Source organism: Seriola lalandi, unplaced genomic scaffold (assembly GCF_002814215.2).
Source record: "Seriola lalandi dorsalis isolate HSWRI2012SDOR001 ecotype SW California unplaced genomic scaffold, Sedor1 jcf7180002054920, whole genome shotgun sequence".
Classification (NCBI taxonomy): domain Eukaryota; kingdom Metazoa; phylum Chordata; class Actinopteri; order Carangiformes; family Carangidae; genus Seriola; species Seriola lalandi.
In genome coordinates, this window is record NW_019525472.1 from 682,167 (window position 1) to 699,878 (window position 17,712).

Consider the following 17,712-nt stretch of genomic DNA (forward strand, 5'->3'; position numbering starts at 1 on the left):
GTCTGTCTGCTCATAACTTTCATTGTCCACTGTTGCTTGAAGCTGCTCTCCATTGTTTTTTCATTCTATTAGTTTTCACCATTTCCTGTCCTTCTGTTCTATTCTTCTACACCCCATTAAATAACGAGGCCACAGAGAGGAAGTGAGTGTGTCCCTCAAAATGCTGCACACCTTAATGGCCTTTGATTAGAGGCCACAGTCGCTCAACCATTCACTGTGGGCTCTGTCATGCTGCCTGTGTGTGTCTGTGTGTCTGTGTGTCTGTGTGTGTGTGTGTCAATTTTTAGTCGTCTCCTCAGTCTCTCTGAAAGACACCTTGTTAACAGACATTGATTTTAGCTAATGAACCAGCCATCGCCTGCCCTTCAGTTTGCTGTCGTAGACGATGGTCAGTGTCAGCGTCACAGCCCACGACTATTTAGCACTCACTCCCCGAAACAAAGTGAAACACAGAAGAAGAATCACAGGAGCTAAAGATAGCAACAGTCCCAGCTGCCAGAGAGGCTTTTTGATCACAAGATGTTGAGACAAAACTGTATGACTGTGCTTTTTCTCGTTCCTTCTCACACAGCATCATTGGCCATGCAGAGTCCTACACCAAACTGTGCTGTAAGGGCTTCTGCATAGATATCCTGAAGAAGCTGTCCCGCACCATCAAGTTCTCCTATGACCTCTACCTGGTCACCAACGGAAAACACGGCAAGCTGGTCCGTGGGATTTGGAACGGCATGATTGGGGAGGTGAGAATGAGAGCAGTTATTTAAAGGAGGAGAAAATCCCTGAATGGAGCAGCCAGTGCAGCTGTGTTTGAGTTGCTTAGTGGCCTTCTACACACAATTATTAGAGCAAGGTGTTAAAATGTTCATCCACCAATCTGTCATCATCAGGGACCCCTGATGATATGTGCTGTACCTAGAGTCTACAAATTGCCTGCAGGTGAGGCATTTATGGAACATCTAGCGTCTGCAGATAGTCTCCATGTGGGGGTGGTTCTTCGATGGGCTTCTTTGCCTTTGGCCCCTGAGAGTCTAGGATCATCACTGATGTTAGATGCCACTGAAAACAGAAGTGAATATTGACCCACAGTTTCAGGAACGTTGCATACAGTAATAGTAACTATTCTTCAACTATCCGTTATCCATTCCAGCAAGTTGTAAACTCCAAGTTGATATATTATCATCTTGTGAGGAGTCTCACAAGCTCGTCCTTTACTTTGTTTGTATGCTGTTTAGTGCTGGGCAGGAAGAATGTGGTTGGTTTATCAGAGCTTTTTGGCTGAACTACACATTGTCATTTTACCCATTGTTAATTTAAAAAATATTAATTGTTGCAGCTTTAACATCAAAATGACTTTAAATAAAGAATGAAAAAACTTGAACTCTTCACTGAACAACAACAAAAACAGCTGCCAGCAAATCCTTCATTGTCTGTTTAATTTCACTACACCTGCCTTCAAATCTTAAATTAGCTTTGAAGCACATGTCCCATCAAGTCGGAGCAGGAGGAAGTGTGAAAATCAGTTTGGGAATTTTTGTGCATTCAGACCAGAGGAGCAGATTACATGCTCCTCCACCAGCTTAGAACAATACATACTACTCTGTAGATAAGGGCTTAAATCAATTGTGTCACAAAGCTAAAAAAAGACTGACTGAAAAGCATTTATTTTGAAAAGGTTTTTATTTACTACTTTTAATTATGAAATGTTAAGTAATTGGTACAGCTGCCACACAGATCTAGTGATGTAAGTACCTCAAAGAAGTACTGAAGGACTTGTAGTAAATATATATAGTGACCTCCGCACTATAGTACAGTTGGTGGATGATAGTCATGATACATGGTGTCTTAAGTGACAAAAGCTTGGCTCAGTGTGTTTCTTTGATTCTTGGATGGGTTTTATGTAGGTGGTAGTGGTGTGACGCCGTGGAGCTAACACAGACTTTTCCTCCCGCACACAACGCCACATCAAACACAGGTGCATCTGAAAGTGAAACGTCCTGAACAGGTGTTCCTCTGGAGAGAATTCTTGCCTGTGTTTCTCTGCCTGAAGCGCTCTGCTCGGGGTCCGTACTCGTGTGTGTGTGTGTGTGTGTGTGTGTGTGTGTGTGTGTGTGCGTGTGCGTGTGCGTGTGTGCTACATTTATGAAGAAAAAGATTTTTCTGCAAAATTCCAGCTTCTCAGGAAAGATACCTTGAATACGAGCACATCTGAGCTGCAGCCTTCTTCTCTTGGATGCTCAGATGATGTGAGAAATATTTTTTCTATTAATCTCTGCAGGCAGCCCTTATTGAAGTCACACTTTACTGTACAGCACAATGTGTTTACTGCATTGTGGCTTCAATGTTCAAAAGGTATTTCATGAAATTTAGAATTTGCTCTCTTTTCAACGAAGAAGAGTAGTCTGTTGGGACATTTTGTTGGGTTAAAATATACACATTCAGAACTCTTTTACCAACAAATAAAATACTCTGGTACAAATGCAGAATAAATACAGGAAAGGACATTTTTACACTGCTGCCCACTGTCAATGCCTCACCCATTTTATGTCTGTCTTTCTTCTCTTAGGTTGTTTATAGACGAGCTGACATGGCCATTGGCTCCCTCACTATCAACGAGGAGCGTTCAGAGATCATTGACTTCTCAGTGCCGTTTGTTGAGACAGGCATCAGCGTCATGGTAGCCCGCAGCAACGGGACAGTTTCCCCATCTGCCTTCCTTGGTAAGAAAAAAAACAAATGCAACATCCACTTTGTTTTGGTCGTGTTAGTTCAATACATGCGTTATCCCGGAGTGTCATTTACAGTACATGTGAGCCATGTTGCTGCCACCTTCTTTGTCACCAGCTTCTCCCAGGATGGCCTACTTAAACGAGTTCTGTCTCTGCAGACGCTTCAGGAAACTTCCCATTAAGCTTTTATCCTGATGATAACTGGAGCCTACAACTAAATCCCCTTACGTGCCACGCACACACCTAAATCCCTTTTTCCAAACCCCAAACAACAAAATTCAACACAAAATGAACGGAGCACTTCTCTCCTTCTCATTTTCACATCAGTCGGTTCTTCGTTCTCCCTCTTGCTATCCTCCCACCACACATGGTGACCTCCATCACAGGCTGAGGTTCAGAGGCAAGAAGCACAAAAGAGACTTCTTTTAATCCTTTATGTTTGTGCCTTCACTTCTCCTCCTCCTCCTTCAGAGCCCTACAGCCCAGCAGTGTGGGTCATGATGTTTGTGATGTGCCTGACCGTCGTGGCGGTGACAGTTTTTGTGTTCGAATACTTCAGTCCAGTCGGCTACAATCGCAGTTTGGTGAGCGCCAAAGGTGAGTTTCACGCCTCTTTGTTTACCTTTTAGTAGTGGAAAGTACAGTGGATGATATAGGAGTGAATGATCCCTACAGCATCATCACAATAGTAAATAGGAGAAAAGTCCAGTAAAGTCCATATTTATCCCACAGATTTCCATGTAAATCATATTTTGTTAATCTCACATATTTTGCAATGTCTGCTGTTTTCTGAGCGTAATATGCCAAAATATATTTAGTTATTTGTATTTACTTCATCTAAAAATATCCAGAGCTGTAAAATAAGAAAAAAAAAAGATCCATAAAATGTTCTTAATTTGCATCTTACAAAGCATTTTCACAGTAAGCCTGTGTGCAAGCTGCTAAATCCAGCCCCATCTGCACATCCTGCGACGTTAAGAGTTCCTCAACAGGATTTTGGGGAGAGGGCTAATCAATCCCAGAATGCAGCGCTGACAGAGCGTGCCTTGTCTGCGGGTCCGAAAGGTCATTTTCCTGTTTTAATTAGCATTCGTCGCTGCGTTAATCGAAGTGTGATTGATGGCGGTGGCACCCTTCGTTGCTGCACATGAGCAACGGTGGCAGAGAGCGATGGAAAACGGGCCGAGGCTGTGAAATTGTTCCTGTTGTTTGGAAGTTTGCAGAAGGGCATGAGATAGCTCATGAATACTTATACGGTGAACAGTAGACATATTTCGTTTGATGAGAGAATGTGTAAACAAAAATGTGACTTTAAAACAATGTAATCAGTTTCACACAGTTTCACCTTCTTGTGAGGTGCATGGAGAAGGGAAAAAGTCTGAAGAAGCAACACTTGAAGTATAAAGGACAACTTAATTGTCAGAGCCTGATCAAAACCACAAGCGGAAATGTGTTGTTCTTACAGTAAAGTTGTTCTTTATATTACAAGTGTTGCTGTAGTTTCTTACTTACCTCTCTCTGATGGTAAGGGGCCATGCGGATAATTTTGGTTTTAATTCATATTTTCTTGTCAAAATGTCTGTCTCTGAGATTGCTGCTTCTTTCTACAATATAATACTTTCCACTGAAAAAAAATAGTCCCTAAAATAGTCCCACTTGAGCAAATGCCCAATAATGACATGTGTTTTTGTTCAAATGACAAAGCCCCTACAGCAGCTGCAGGAATTATGAGAAAAGGAGGAAACAGTGTAACGATGTAATAGAGCTGCAAAGCATTCTGCAGAAGGAAGAGGACTGGGTGTTTGCTTTCCATTTCCTACTTAAAGTCAATGTAAGTTTTAACTATAACAGTGACCGTACCACAACCTCAACCAAAGTTATGTCTACTGTACTGTACACTGTCATACCTGTGGAGGCGCTTTCACCTTGGTAGCGCCACTTTAAGTGTGTTATGGCTGTACTGGATTTCTCACTAACTTGAAATTATATATTATTTGAAACGTCAAGTCAAGTCAGTTTTTATTTGTATAGCGCCAATTCACAACATAAGTTATCTCAAAGCTCTAATTTTTTTTTGTTGAAAGCTGTGAGCACCACATATTAAATCCCACTCACCTCCATTATTTGGGGTAGAGGTAGAAATCTTGGAGGGAGATCCCATATACAACCAAAACTATCTGTATGACTACATACCACCACAGAGAAAACTTTAAACCCTCAGTTCCTTTGTTTCTTGAGTGCATCTTAAGACATACCCCGCCACACTACTATCTTTTTGGACGTGACACAAACCCGTCTTTTATAGAAAGTGCTAAACAGAGCTCTTTCTTTTCTCTCTCTAGGCTTGGGATGTTTCCGTGTTGATTGCAGGACCTTGCTATATTGACTTATTGCCACTCTGTCTTACTCTCTCCTCCCTCTGTTTCCTCAGCTCCTGGTGGTCCAACGTTCACCATTGGGAAGTCAGTGTGGCTCTTGTGGGGCATCGTCTTCAACAACTCTGTCCCCATTGAAAACCCCAAAGGAACAACCAGTAAGATCATGGTTCTGGTCTGGGCCTTCTTCGCTGTCATCTTCCTGGCTTCCTACACTGCCAACCTGGCTGCCTTCATGATCCAGGAGCAGTATATCGACACAGTGTCGGGCCTCTCCGACAAGAAGGTAAGAGACTGAACAGACAAGAGTTTTACTGGGAATAATAACCTCAGAGTGATTATGAGGCAGGACGGCTATTTAAAGTCCACTCAGACGCACAGAGAGCAGGCTGTTTTTGTGGAGCCGTGAGATATGGAGGAAACCACGTCTTTGTGTTTGAATCCAGCTCATGCTACATCATCTCCTCCTTTCTCAATTCAACTGCATTGACTCACAAACCATGAACAGAAGAGAGACAAAAGACTTGCAAAAAGCCTTCAAGATGAAGTCAAGTAAAAGGACTTTGTTATGAACGTCTTTGTCCTTTTCCTATCAGTGGGGAGCTCAGTGGCATGAATGACTAATCAATTACTGCCTTCTGTCAATACAGATGGTGTCTGAGTCTTGACTTGTGCTGTCAGTGTTTCGGTCTGTCCATCAATATTCCCCCTGTGCCGTCTCCAGCTCTTGTCTCGCTCACGCTGCTAAAACAAGACCGCAAAATGTCAAAAGATTTAAAAAAACAAAAAAAAACAGTCAAGTCACAGAGGAAAACAACGCCCACAAATTCCTCTAACACTTAAATGTGTGTGCGCACAAAGACACAGACACACACACACACACACACACACACACACACACACACACACACACACACACACACACACACACACACAACACACTCAACCTGGAAACAGGGCCTCAGAGGAGCTTTACAAGAAAGCATTTCATTCTTCACAGATAGCGAAAACAACTCCCAGGCAGGGATCAGCAGAGCCACCTCAGTGATCTATGGTTGTATTAACTGACTATATTAACTTTATGCAGATGCATTATGTCCCACAGCATAAAAGACTGATATAAATTACCACACAGCACAACCTCAGCTGCCCCTTAATTCTGCAATCCTACACGACTGAGGATTAGGAAGGGTTTAGGGTCGTAGGCTGACCAGGTTCACATCTCGCAGGTTTAAAGGATAAGGCTGGTGGTATTCTGTCTTTTTCTTATCGTCAATAAATGCCATGAAGAAGACCATAACCAAACATGTGTTTCTCTCAATACTTCTACTGCTCCCAGTGGCATTCAGTCCTAAAACAGAACTCTTCATCATAAAAATATCAGGGGAAAACCTACCTGAACCTGTGGAGCATTAATATTGTAAGTGACCTGAGGATAATTTGACCTGATTCAAAATATGTTCAACCCAAATACACTGAGAACACCATCACTGACAGCAGCATGGTGACATTATCTACATACATGCTGAAGCTTTCACTCTCAAACCCCTACTAGTTTATCAGTCTGCCCTCAGATTCATTACCGGAGATCCATATCCCATTCGCCACTGCAAAAACTTGGTTGGTCCTCTCTGGTGCAGAGTCGTAATAAAGGCCTGTACCTTTTCATCCCTAAAGCCCTTATTGGACATTCACCACCCTATTTAACATCTATGCTGGACTAGAACACAGGACCCTGCCTGACTCGCTCTGCTAATGATCCTCTGCTTCAAGTCCTCTTTACTCTGAACTAGTTTTTGCAAACACATGAAATTATCTAAAACACACTCTGAAGATTGTCACAGTCACTGCACCTGCACAATTCAATTGACGAGGATCAGAGTCAGTAGGTCAGTAGTGTTGGTATAAACAATGTTGTGCAAGGGGGAGATCCAGTGAAGGAGTGAGAGAGAGACAATGGGGATGGGAACTTAAATGCATTCTGGAGGAACTGGCCAGGTGCACTCAGTTGCATGAATGCCAACTCCCCCTACCAGGACCTTAAGGGAAACAACACAGAAGCAGCAACGAAGGACAAGGCAACCCTAGAGGCCGTCACACCGCGCTGTAAATTCCAACTAATTCCCAAGGAAGTCTGGAAGGAACGTTGAGAGAAAAGTTGTCATGTGGTACTATTATAGGGAATTTATGAAATCCTTGACAGAGATGGTCCCTTTAAATTGCTCCACACTGAATCTCTAGTTCACTCTCGCTTTTAGTTTGGAGGTACAACTTTGCTGCTGAGTAAACGTTGGCACATTTACATTGATTCTGTAAATGTCAGTAATTATTGTGTATTCCCCACATAAATAAACTCCAGCAATTAAAAGGCATTAATTAATTGGTACAAGTACAAATTGACAACTCTATTTCTCCTATAATTAGTACAAAATGAAAATTATTCACAGGAAAATTGTTGGAAATTACTATGAAATGAGTCTGAACTTACAGACCTGTAAAGTAAAAGTGTTATCACCTCACAGCTCACACTCTCCATCTCGCGTTAATTATCATGCATCACGTAATCAGAGCTGCTAGTTGATGATTAGATAGACTGACACACAGACTGAAGACCCATGGCAATACAACAGGAGCATGATAAACCTGATTAGACTGAATGTCATTTGGACCAACTCAGATTGACACAGAGGAGTAAGTTACACAGGTATGACTTTACAATAGTAGGAGAAATACATTGTTGGTTTTGGCCTTTTCATGGGAATTGCTGACAACAGTTCTTTCAAGTCTATCTTTAAACAACACTGACACGCCCATATATGCATTGAAAGAGTTATTGCTTGCTGTATTGTTCCTCCTGACAATTACTGGCCACAAAGAGATCCCTTTTCTAAAGTGTACAGTAAGTAATGGGGGACAACAGTCGATTTTAAAGTTCAGTTGTAATATGTACACAAACAGGACCCTGATGCAGAAGTCATACAAGATGAGGATTGATTAGGAATTTTTTTTTTATGGGATTTGGAATGGCTGGGAATCCAGTGGGAGCTGGAGAAAGGAAGTGAGGGAGCAGGGAAGGAAAAGGGGGAAGCCTGGCTGGTAGTGACCGACTGGAGGACTGGAAACAGCAGGCAATCAGGCGAAGAAGCAGGCTGAGGAACTGGCAGGTGAGTAGTGATGCTGAACACAAAGAAAAGCAGATTGGACAACAAGTGTTGGCCTGAGACGTTCACTACCACTGCAGTCACGTTAACGATCTGGCGAGAAACGGTTGGACAGCCGGAGTAGATATACTGCAGTTGATGAGCAGATTAGTGGAGGGGCTTCAGGTGTGCAGGGGAAGGGAGCCAGGAGAGGGGAGCCGTGCCCACACCGGTGCACAGACACAGGCACACAGGAAACACAGGGAAAGAGGAAAAAACACAGGGGAAACAACTAGAGGTGGAGCCACAGCTGTATCAACTTGAATCTAATTTGAGGCTTCAGCAGTCTCGGTAAGATAAATGAAATGATTCTGTATTGTCTTGTTGAGCTGTGGCAGTGAGACGGTAACACAAAGCAGAATTGGTCAATAAAAGACTGTAACTTTGGAAGACACGCAATTCATTTGACTTAGATTGAAATCAGTTACAGAGGGAATTTATATGTGGACAGAATGTATAAGAGGAACATTTACAGCCACTAATAATTCTTTCAGTGCATGTGAGAACTAGACTTGAAAAATGTGAATTTATCCTTTAATTTATAATCTCTCTCCCTCTCTCTCTCTGTCTCCCTCTCTCCTTCTCTCTGTCTCTGTGACGTGGGCTTTTGTTCGAACAAAAAAAGTGAAAGCATCACTGCTGCAGCTGAAGAGTGATTATATTAACGCATACACACACACACCCACTCACACGCTCACATTTTGATTGGCCCATTCATTTGCGCTCAGCTCAAAAGGTCAATGCCGTAACCAAGATGAATAGGTCTTTCCTGTTTACAGTCTAATTGAGCTCTAACGGACGTATTTCTGCTTCGTCCTGTGAAATGTGAACTTCGATCGGGTGCAGATTGAAGCGGATTAGGATCATCTGTGGGCAGTGAAATCATTCAAACAGATGTGTGTTGACTGATATCAGATTGAATCAGATTGAGGTGAGTGAGTGGCATCCAGTCCATTCATGCAGTATTGAGTTTGGCTGCTATTAGATCAGTTCTGGAAAAAAAAGAAAATGGAATGAGTCTAAAATGGATTTCATTTAACTGAGGAGTACCTCGTCCGCTTTACTCCCTTCTTCCCCATTTTCTCCTCTTTTCACAACTTCTGGTCTGTTTTTTTTTGTCTCTTTGTCATTTTACGTTCCTGTTACTTTCCTCTCCAATCTATTTTCCTTTTCTTTCCATTCCCCCTCTTTTCTTTTCCTCTTTTCATTTCCTCTCTCCTTATTCTTTCTGTTTCCTTTCCTCTTTTTCATCTCCTCTTTTCTCCTTTCCCCTATTCCCTATTGCATTTCCTTTGCTTTTCTCTCCTCTTTTGTATTTTTTCTCTCCTCTTTTGTTTCCTTTCCATTTCCTTTCCTTTCTCGTCTTCTGTCCTCTTTCTTTTGTTCTACACTTACCTCCTTCCCTCTCTTGTCTCCTCTTTCTTGCTGCCCTCCTTTTCTCTACTTGCCTCTCATTCCTCCTCCATTTTTGTTTTCCACAATTCTCCCTACACTCTCCTCTTCCTCCTTTTCAACCCACTTATATTTTTTCTTTCCTTTGCTCTTTTCTCTACTTTTTACAATCTCAATCTCTACCATCTCTTCCCTATTTCTTTTGCCTTTCTTTCTCTTCTTCTCCCTCATCCCTCTCATCTGTCATCTTTTCCCCCCTCTCTCCTCATCACCTCATCACCATTTCTTCTACTTCTTCTGTCTCACCTTTTTCTTTGTTTCATCCCCTGCTCTCCCCTCTCCCCTATTCTGCTCTCACTCCCTTCAGTCTCTCTCCTCTTCTTCCTTTTTCTCCTTACTCCCTTTTCTCTCTCTCTCCCCTTCTCCTTACTAAATCTTCTGTTCTCTTACTTCCCTCTACACTCTTGTCTCCCTCATCACTCATATCTTCTCCCCCCTTCCCTTTCCTCTCACCCTCCTTTATCTCCCCACAGTTCCAGAAACCACACGAGCATTACCCTCCTTTTCGCTTCGGGACGGTCCCGAACGGGAGCACAGAGAGGAACATCCGCAGCAACTATCCTGACATGCACACACACATGACGAAATACAACCAGAAGGGGGTGGAGGAAGCCCTAGAAAGCCTCAAAACCGGGTACAGTTTTTTAAAATATTTGAACTATATAACATGCTTAAACAGGAGGTTATATGTAACTGATCCTCCCTAAGACGCCACAGTAATAATGATTATAATTTGGGTGATACAGCAGAGATTTGACGCGCTTTGTGTTGTTTGAGAATTAGGCCGATGTGATGGGTGTATTTTTAGATGAAGAAATCATTTGTAGTGCAGCTTAATTTGTATAGAAAAGTGCTGTCAAACATCCCATTTTCACAGAGTACAAGTTCAAAACGCTTGAGGAACTACACCAGTGATTCTGCACGATTTGAACCCAATACCTACAAACTGTTTGTAACCTGTATTTGTTAGACTGATTTCCTACCTCCAGTGTGGATTGACAGTTAACTTCCTTTATTTTTAGCCATGCTAGCCGCATGGCTCTTGGGATGGCAATGTCGGTGGATTGATAGAAATAAAAGTTGCTTAAGACATTCATGGTCACCAGAAAATGACACTACTGACCTTGGTGATGCCCTGACGTTCCCTCTAGTGCCACCATGGGGTTGAAACTTTTGTTTTTCAGGGAAATGTCTCAATACTTCTTGGACAGATTACCATGAAATTTGGTTCAGATATCAAAGGATGAATCACAGTGACTTTGCTATCCCTAAATTTTCATCCAACGACACCAACAAGTCAAAGTTTTCACTTTTCACTTAGCCAATGAAATATTTCTAAATCTGCAAGATGAACTGGGGCTAACTTTGGTACGGACAAAGTGCGACAAGCAGATCAAAATTAGATCCAAATACTAATGACATTCCCAACAGCCTCAGCTGCACTTTGTGTTTAGGACTAAATAGCAAATGTTAGCATGTTAAAATTTTAAACTAAGGAGGTGAACGTGGTAAACATTACCAAACTTTTTCAAAATCTTCTGATGATGGATTACCAATCTCAAGTAAATGTCAAGTCTCTGTAAACAGATTGTCTTTGAAATTGATTGAAGCAACGGCAGTCTGCAAGTTAGGAAAAATCTAAAAGCCCGTATATTATGCTTTTGAAAGGGATGAGCAGAAATGTGAAGTCTTTACTATTTGGTTCTAATGGGCTACAAACCCATTGATGCTATAGGAGTCATTAAAATGTAAACACAGTGTATGTATGTGGGAACATATTAAACTCTGGAGGAGCCAAACCTTCTCTCAGACATAGGTGACTTATTTGCTTGCAGGAAGCTGGATGCCTTCATCTACGACGCTGCTGTTTTGAACTACATGGCTGGGAAAGATGAGGGCTGCAAGCTGGTGACCATTGGCAGCGGGAAAGTGTTCGCTACCACAGGATACGGCATCGCTCTGCAGAAGGACTCCCGCTGGAAAAGGCTTATTGACCTGGCGCTGCTGCAGTTCCTTGGAGACGGTGGGCACCAATCCAAACCTTACATGTTATAATACACAACCGATGCCTGCGCATGCGCTCTGACACTTTTTCTCTGTTTTATCTGTTTGTATTACTTTCTTTCTCACTGGCACACTGTTTGTGCACCACGGAACTGGCATCAATCCAGTTCAGTGTGTGCTGTATCAGCAGGGAAGTGGGCTTACAGGGAAGAGTTAATATCCTGCAGAACAGCAGGGAGTGTTAGGGATATGATTATCTCCATCACACACACGCACACACAGACACACATCCTACCTACACATACCCACAAACACACTCGCCATGACGGCCACCGGTGTGGAGTTAATATCCTCCCTCCTCTGAGAGCTTAAGACCACCCCACACACACACGCTCGCTCCCACTCTGAGCTTTCCATGATGATATAATAAATAGCGAGTTTATGGTCGACATACGGTAACTGAGTGATAAAATGGGCCGCGCTCCTCTGAGGCCGCTGGGGAGAGTGCAGCACAAGAGGTGGCCACCTGTTCCGGAGGCCTGGAGGAGTGGCTTATGTGGTAATGATAGCTAATGGAGATGTGTTTAAGCACTGTAAATTCCTCTCATTTAAAAGGTGCTTTGTCAGCATGGTGAAATGCATTTACTCCACCAAAGAACAAAGAAGGCAGAATTGATGTATGCATGTCTGCTGCCTGCTGCTGAAATAGAATAATAAAGACAACCCAAGACCCTATGTTGTTTGATGCTGCAGCATCCGACCACATGGAAATGTTGGCATCATTTTTTAGACTAAATGTCAATATGATATATTGGGTATCTTTGCAAACTTTTGGATCACTTGAATCAATCAGTGAGTTCTGACTTCCAAATGAAGAGGATGTTTTATATGCAAATTGAAAATGAAAATAACTCAAACGTGACAAACATAAATAAATCATGTATGAAGCATGTGATCTAAATATCCAGTGAAGCTTCTGTGCACAGTCAACATAGCATTATATCCAGTACATTAGCTTTTAGTCGCCAAACATCATGGAAGTATCCACTTTATTTTGATTTTCCAGCCACTCCCATATTATTCAGTGCTAGTTGTAAACCAGAAATCAACTCCCGCATGACATTAACACAGTATAAATGGAGAAAGTCCCTGAAAGAAGCAATAAGTGAAGGTGGCTGCAGTCCAGGCCTGGCAGAGGATTACCCCTGAAAATACCAAGTGTCTGCTGATGCCTGTGGATCATAGACATCAGCTGCTGCAAACACTTTGGCATCAAATATCAGGATTTTACTTAATTTCATAGTCAGCACTTTAACCTTTCAGTCAGAGTTTGATTTCGAGTCTATTGTGGTGGAGTGCAGAAAAAGAAACAACAGACTGCTGCTCGTGATTGCACTCTACAACACATCCAAAACAATAGAGATCGTTTTGCAGGAGCGGCTGTCTTCAGGATATTGTAAACTGTCACACCTCCATTTCTTCTTTTGCCCTGTCAAGTAATCTCATACTCCCCCATCTACAGGAGACACCCAGCGCTTGGAGACCGTGTGGTTGTCAGGCATCTGTCAGAACGAGAAGAACGAAGTGATGAGCAGCAAGCTGGACATCGACAACATGGCAGGCGTCTTCTATATGCTGCTGGTGGCCATGGGCCTCAGCCTGCTGGTTTTCGCCTGGGAACACCTGCTCTACTGGAAGCTACGACACTCCCTGCACAAGTCTCACAAACTTGACTTCCTGTTGGCCATTAGTAGGGTGAGATTTTCAAATTAGTCCATTGATTGATGAGTCTTTATTTGTTCGGAGAGGGGGGTTGCTTGTTATTTATGAATCCTTTGTTGGTTTGCTGATTGCTAAGTTCATGGAAGTGGTGTTGAAAATTAGATTCACTGATTTTTTTTACATTGATTATTTGTGTGGTGACTTATTGGCTGGCTGTAATTGGATTAGCTGAGTGACAACTTGGTTGAGTGACTGAAAGATTGGCTGATTGTTTTGAGTTGAAGTGGCTGTAATATGCTGTTTTACATGAGGAGGCTTTTATGTGATGAAAAATTTGTTTAAATGGATGTGTATTTGCATATAATTACATGGTATCCTTATTATAAAATTAGCTAAAATGACACTGTGTTCTTAGCAGAGGAGAGATAAGAAGAAAGAAAAGCAGCACTAATTTTGGTTTACTCAGCATTTAACTTTGATTGCTTAGCATTCATTAGCAGTTAGCTTAAATCAGTACCCAGTTTGTCGATGCTGTGTTGTTGGGGAATGTGGCTATTGAGGCAAAAAGCCCTGGCGGAAGTTACAGCCAGGGGAATGTCTGTGGACACCAGCCTCTATGCTCCTCTACTGTGTAATTACACCATTGTGCCTGGATCTGGGCTTTATCAGATTAACGGCTAAACGGCAATCTGATCATTAATCCGTATGGGGCGGCCCCAAGGGCCAAATTAAATTTGGCTTTTTCAGGATCTCTCAGCCAACTGTAAGCAGAAAGCAGTCATGGGATTTGGCTGTGTTTGTCCATGCAGTTAGAGACGGTTTGTTCTGCAGGGGACTTTAGGCATGTGTGTCCGTGTGCATTTATTGGGGCAATCCTCTCAGCTTAAACTGTTTTTCTTTGAGTCCTGGGAGAATGCATAATGAATTTGTGACTAAGTCTTGCCTCAGTGACAAAATGAGATATTAATGAAATCAGATTTTTTATTTTTTTTTATTTTACTGCCAGTGGCGTTTTTTATTAGTTAGGAGGTGGATCGTCACTTTGAGATGCACAAATTGGTTGAAAATCTCATTCCCTTAGGACGACCAGGTTGATTCAAGGTTAAAAGTTTGTGACTAACTATTGATTTAATTACAAATAATTAGCTGATTCATTCATTCATTTTCATTCTTTGTGCATCTCCTCCATCTCTCAGGGTATTTACAGTTGTTTCAATGGAATGGAGGATCCTGGGCGTTCATCTGGTTTGGCCAAACCTGACCTCACCTCCAACTACGCCCAAGCAAACATGCTGAAGATGCTTCGCACTGCCAAGGACCTGGTCTCCACTGCCAATGTTGAGAGCTCCCTTGACAACGCCACTAAAACCATAGAGCAGTTGAGTCGTCATGGCGGCAGCTTGCCTATTCGTGTTCCACAAGTCGCCACAGAGGCCGCGCCTGGAGGATTTGCTTATGTTATGGAGAATCACTCCTCCCTCCCCCAGCGCTCGCTGACGCCACCTCTGACTGCTGTTACGTCTCTGAAACAGCAGAGGGGTGTGGCGAGGCCCACGCCGCTCCGCTACACGCTCCCGACTCGCTCGTCTTCATGTTTGTATGACCGTCCGCTCCCCGTGTCCAGCCTCAGCAGCCCCCACCTGGCTGTGGGTGAGCCACTCCCTCATCAGCACCCACACCATTACCAGACCACAGGGAGACTCTACGTAGACAACCATCCTCACTCGCCCTTCATCCCCTACGCTGATCTCCAACTGCCTGACATCTACACCTCTCACCCGGTGTCCTCGCCTCAGAACCCACACGTCCAAGCCGGCTTCTCCCGACGGAAAAGGAGGTCCAAGAGTTTCCAGTGTGAGGAAGGGGATGTGGAGAGGAGGAAACACAGGGACCAGGAGAAGAGCAACAAAAGTCCCGTCTGTCTGAGTGAGCTGAAAGCCAACCACCTCCAAGAAAACCACATCTCCACGCCCAGTGTTGACAGCATCTACTCAGGGGAGGGCATGGGTCCTCTGGTAGAGAACTACAGCTCCTGGCCGCCAGAGGACCTTGTGCTGAGAGGGAGACGCCGGCACCGCCGCCCTTCTTTCCTTAAAGCGACCTGGGGTATCGAGCAGACACGCCAGCTCGACGAATCCCAGTCATCCCTGTCTAGCCAATCACCTTCCACCTTGCCAGACCTGTTCCCATGCATTCTCACACCGACCACACCTGCCAAGGCCTACAACCCCGCCCACCTTCGAAACAACCTGTGCCTCCCACGGAACCAGGCCTACCTCCACATAAGGGAGGACCAGAGGAGGCCCAATGGGCGTAAGGGCCAGAGGCTGCGCTACTCCCACTCCACCCACCTCCCCACATACGGAGAAGCAGTGCGACATGGGACTGGGTTTGGGCGGGGGATGGTGCGGAGAGCCACCAGCTTGCTCAGCAGACAGTACGCCCACTACCTAAACTCATATCCAGGACTACCCCTCTACCACGGCCCCCTGGACCTGCAGCACCACAGCCAGACCTCCAGCAGCCACCCGAGCCCCAGCCCAGTTTGCCAGCTGCTGGCCTGTGGTGGCGGGCGCTGTGGGGGCCAGCGGGCACTGCTGTACCAGGACAGTGTGTATGGGGCTTACGGGGTCTATCAGGGGTCCCAGACTGGATCAGAGGCTCAGATATGTCATGGAGCAGGGGGCCAGCCTGCAGGGAGCCCCTGCGTTCTTCGTCCCTGGCGACGGGTGTCCAGTCTGGAGTCTGAGGTCTGATGGTGAAGCCAAAAGGACCTCATAACATGGACACTTGGGAGTTCCCGAGAACAAGACCACTGTGGAGAGGGTGTAGTGGTTAGATTAATGAAACGGGGGGAAAATTATGACTTGAAGTAAGTGTTAATTTTCTATGTGACTTTGTGTGGTAATTAATAGAAGTTTGGGTCTACAGAAGTTTAGGACCGATTTGATGTACGCTAGAGTAAGATAAGAAAACTGCACTGTTATCAATTTATCCTCAAGAAAGCTGTCGAAAGCTGGAGATTGAGTTGGCAGGTTTTACTCGCTGCTTTCTTACGACAACGCTTGTGTATTTTTCTGTGCTTTAATGTGCACTAAGATTTACAACAGTCCCACGGTGTTGGCGCATGGTTAAACTATAACCAGAGTTTTCATGCTGTGTGTGTGTTGTGTATATTTTATCGTGGGTGGTTGGGATTCAGTCTTGGGTGTTGTGGTGTAGATGAACTGTTTACAGCAGGGGGAGAAGTAGTGGAAGAATAAGGGATAGTCTCTTTAAATATACAGCCACCAAAAACAAAGCAGCCACTGTAGCAAGATTGGTGAAGACAGCTGTCACGTACAGTGGGATCCAAAAGGTCTGAGACCACTTCTGGACCCCACTGTACTTGTGAGGAGTTTAATTCCAAACTAAAACATTCAATATTAAAACATTTTGACTCCAGACACAGAAGAGCAGCAGTTTTCTAGAATGAAATAATTGTTTTGAGACGTCTGTTAATGAATTTCAGGTAACTTCATGAAGTATTTTTCATGTTTTGGAGCTAAACCCTTCACGTCTTCATTTAGCAACGAGTTAGAGGAAGCAGAGACTTTGTGAAAGCAGTCCATATGAACACAATCTGCAAAAATGATGAAAGTATCGGGACAGCATTGACCAGCACTAGGTGTCTTAAACCTTGGACTCTTGTTGACCTCACTGGGTCTCAGCTCGAGGCTACAGCACAACATCACACAGGGCCTCACAATAAATAGATTCTGTATTCTAAGTACTATATCGATATAGAGAAAATGTGTTATTTGAGGCTGGTTAGTGTCATATTCATGTATTCTACATATGATAGAAGTTTATAGTCACTCTTAAAATTTTTCTAATTACACTTCTGGCACATTCTGCGTTTTTTTTCTTTCTTTTTTGTAAAGCTGTTGCTGATTTACTGAAATATTTGTTATTACTGTATTAACTCTATCAGTTGGCCTATATTAAGATTTTCATCACTCTCTTTTCCAGTCTTTTATATTTCCCTCATCACCCCTCTTTTATTTCCCATCCCCTCTAACTGTTTAATGATCAAATTTAAATGAGGTAATTGAAAGCTATTCTAGTATCTATATTACCCGGCTCCCTCACCCTGTAATTAATCACTTAGACCAATTAAAGAGCCTTTTTGGATGAACATGCATGTGTGTGTATTCTTTGGAAAGCCTTTCTGTGCATCCATGGAACAGGTAT

General features: G+C 43.4%; 1 protein-coding gene across 1 annotated transcript in view; it reads left to right on the forward strand.

Annotated features, from left to right (window-relative positions):
* Nucleotides 1–17,375, forward strand: part of LOC111673504 (glutamate receptor ionotropic, NMDA 2C-like) — a 52,059-nt gene extending 34,684 nt beyond the window's left edge. The window contains exons 10-17 of the mRNA XM_023431267.2: nt 572–740; nt 2,564–2,717; nt 3,198–3,323; nt 5,158–5,387; nt 10,227–10,387; nt 11,589–11,776; nt 13,280–13,512; nt 14,676–17,375. Of these exons, the coding sequence (XP_023287035.1) occupies nt 572–740; nt 2,564–2,717; nt 3,198–3,323; nt 5,158–5,387; nt 10,227–10,387; nt 11,589–11,776; nt 13,280–13,512; nt 14,676–16,235 (2,821 nt within the window). The 3' untranslated portion in view covers nt 16,236–17,375. The remainder of the gene's footprint in view (nt 1–571; nt 741–2,563; nt 2,718–3,197; nt 3,324–5,157; nt 5,388–10,226; nt 10,388–11,588; nt 11,777–13,279; nt 13,513–14,675) is intronic.
* The last annotated feature ends 337 nt before the right edge of the window (nt 17,376–17,712 follow it).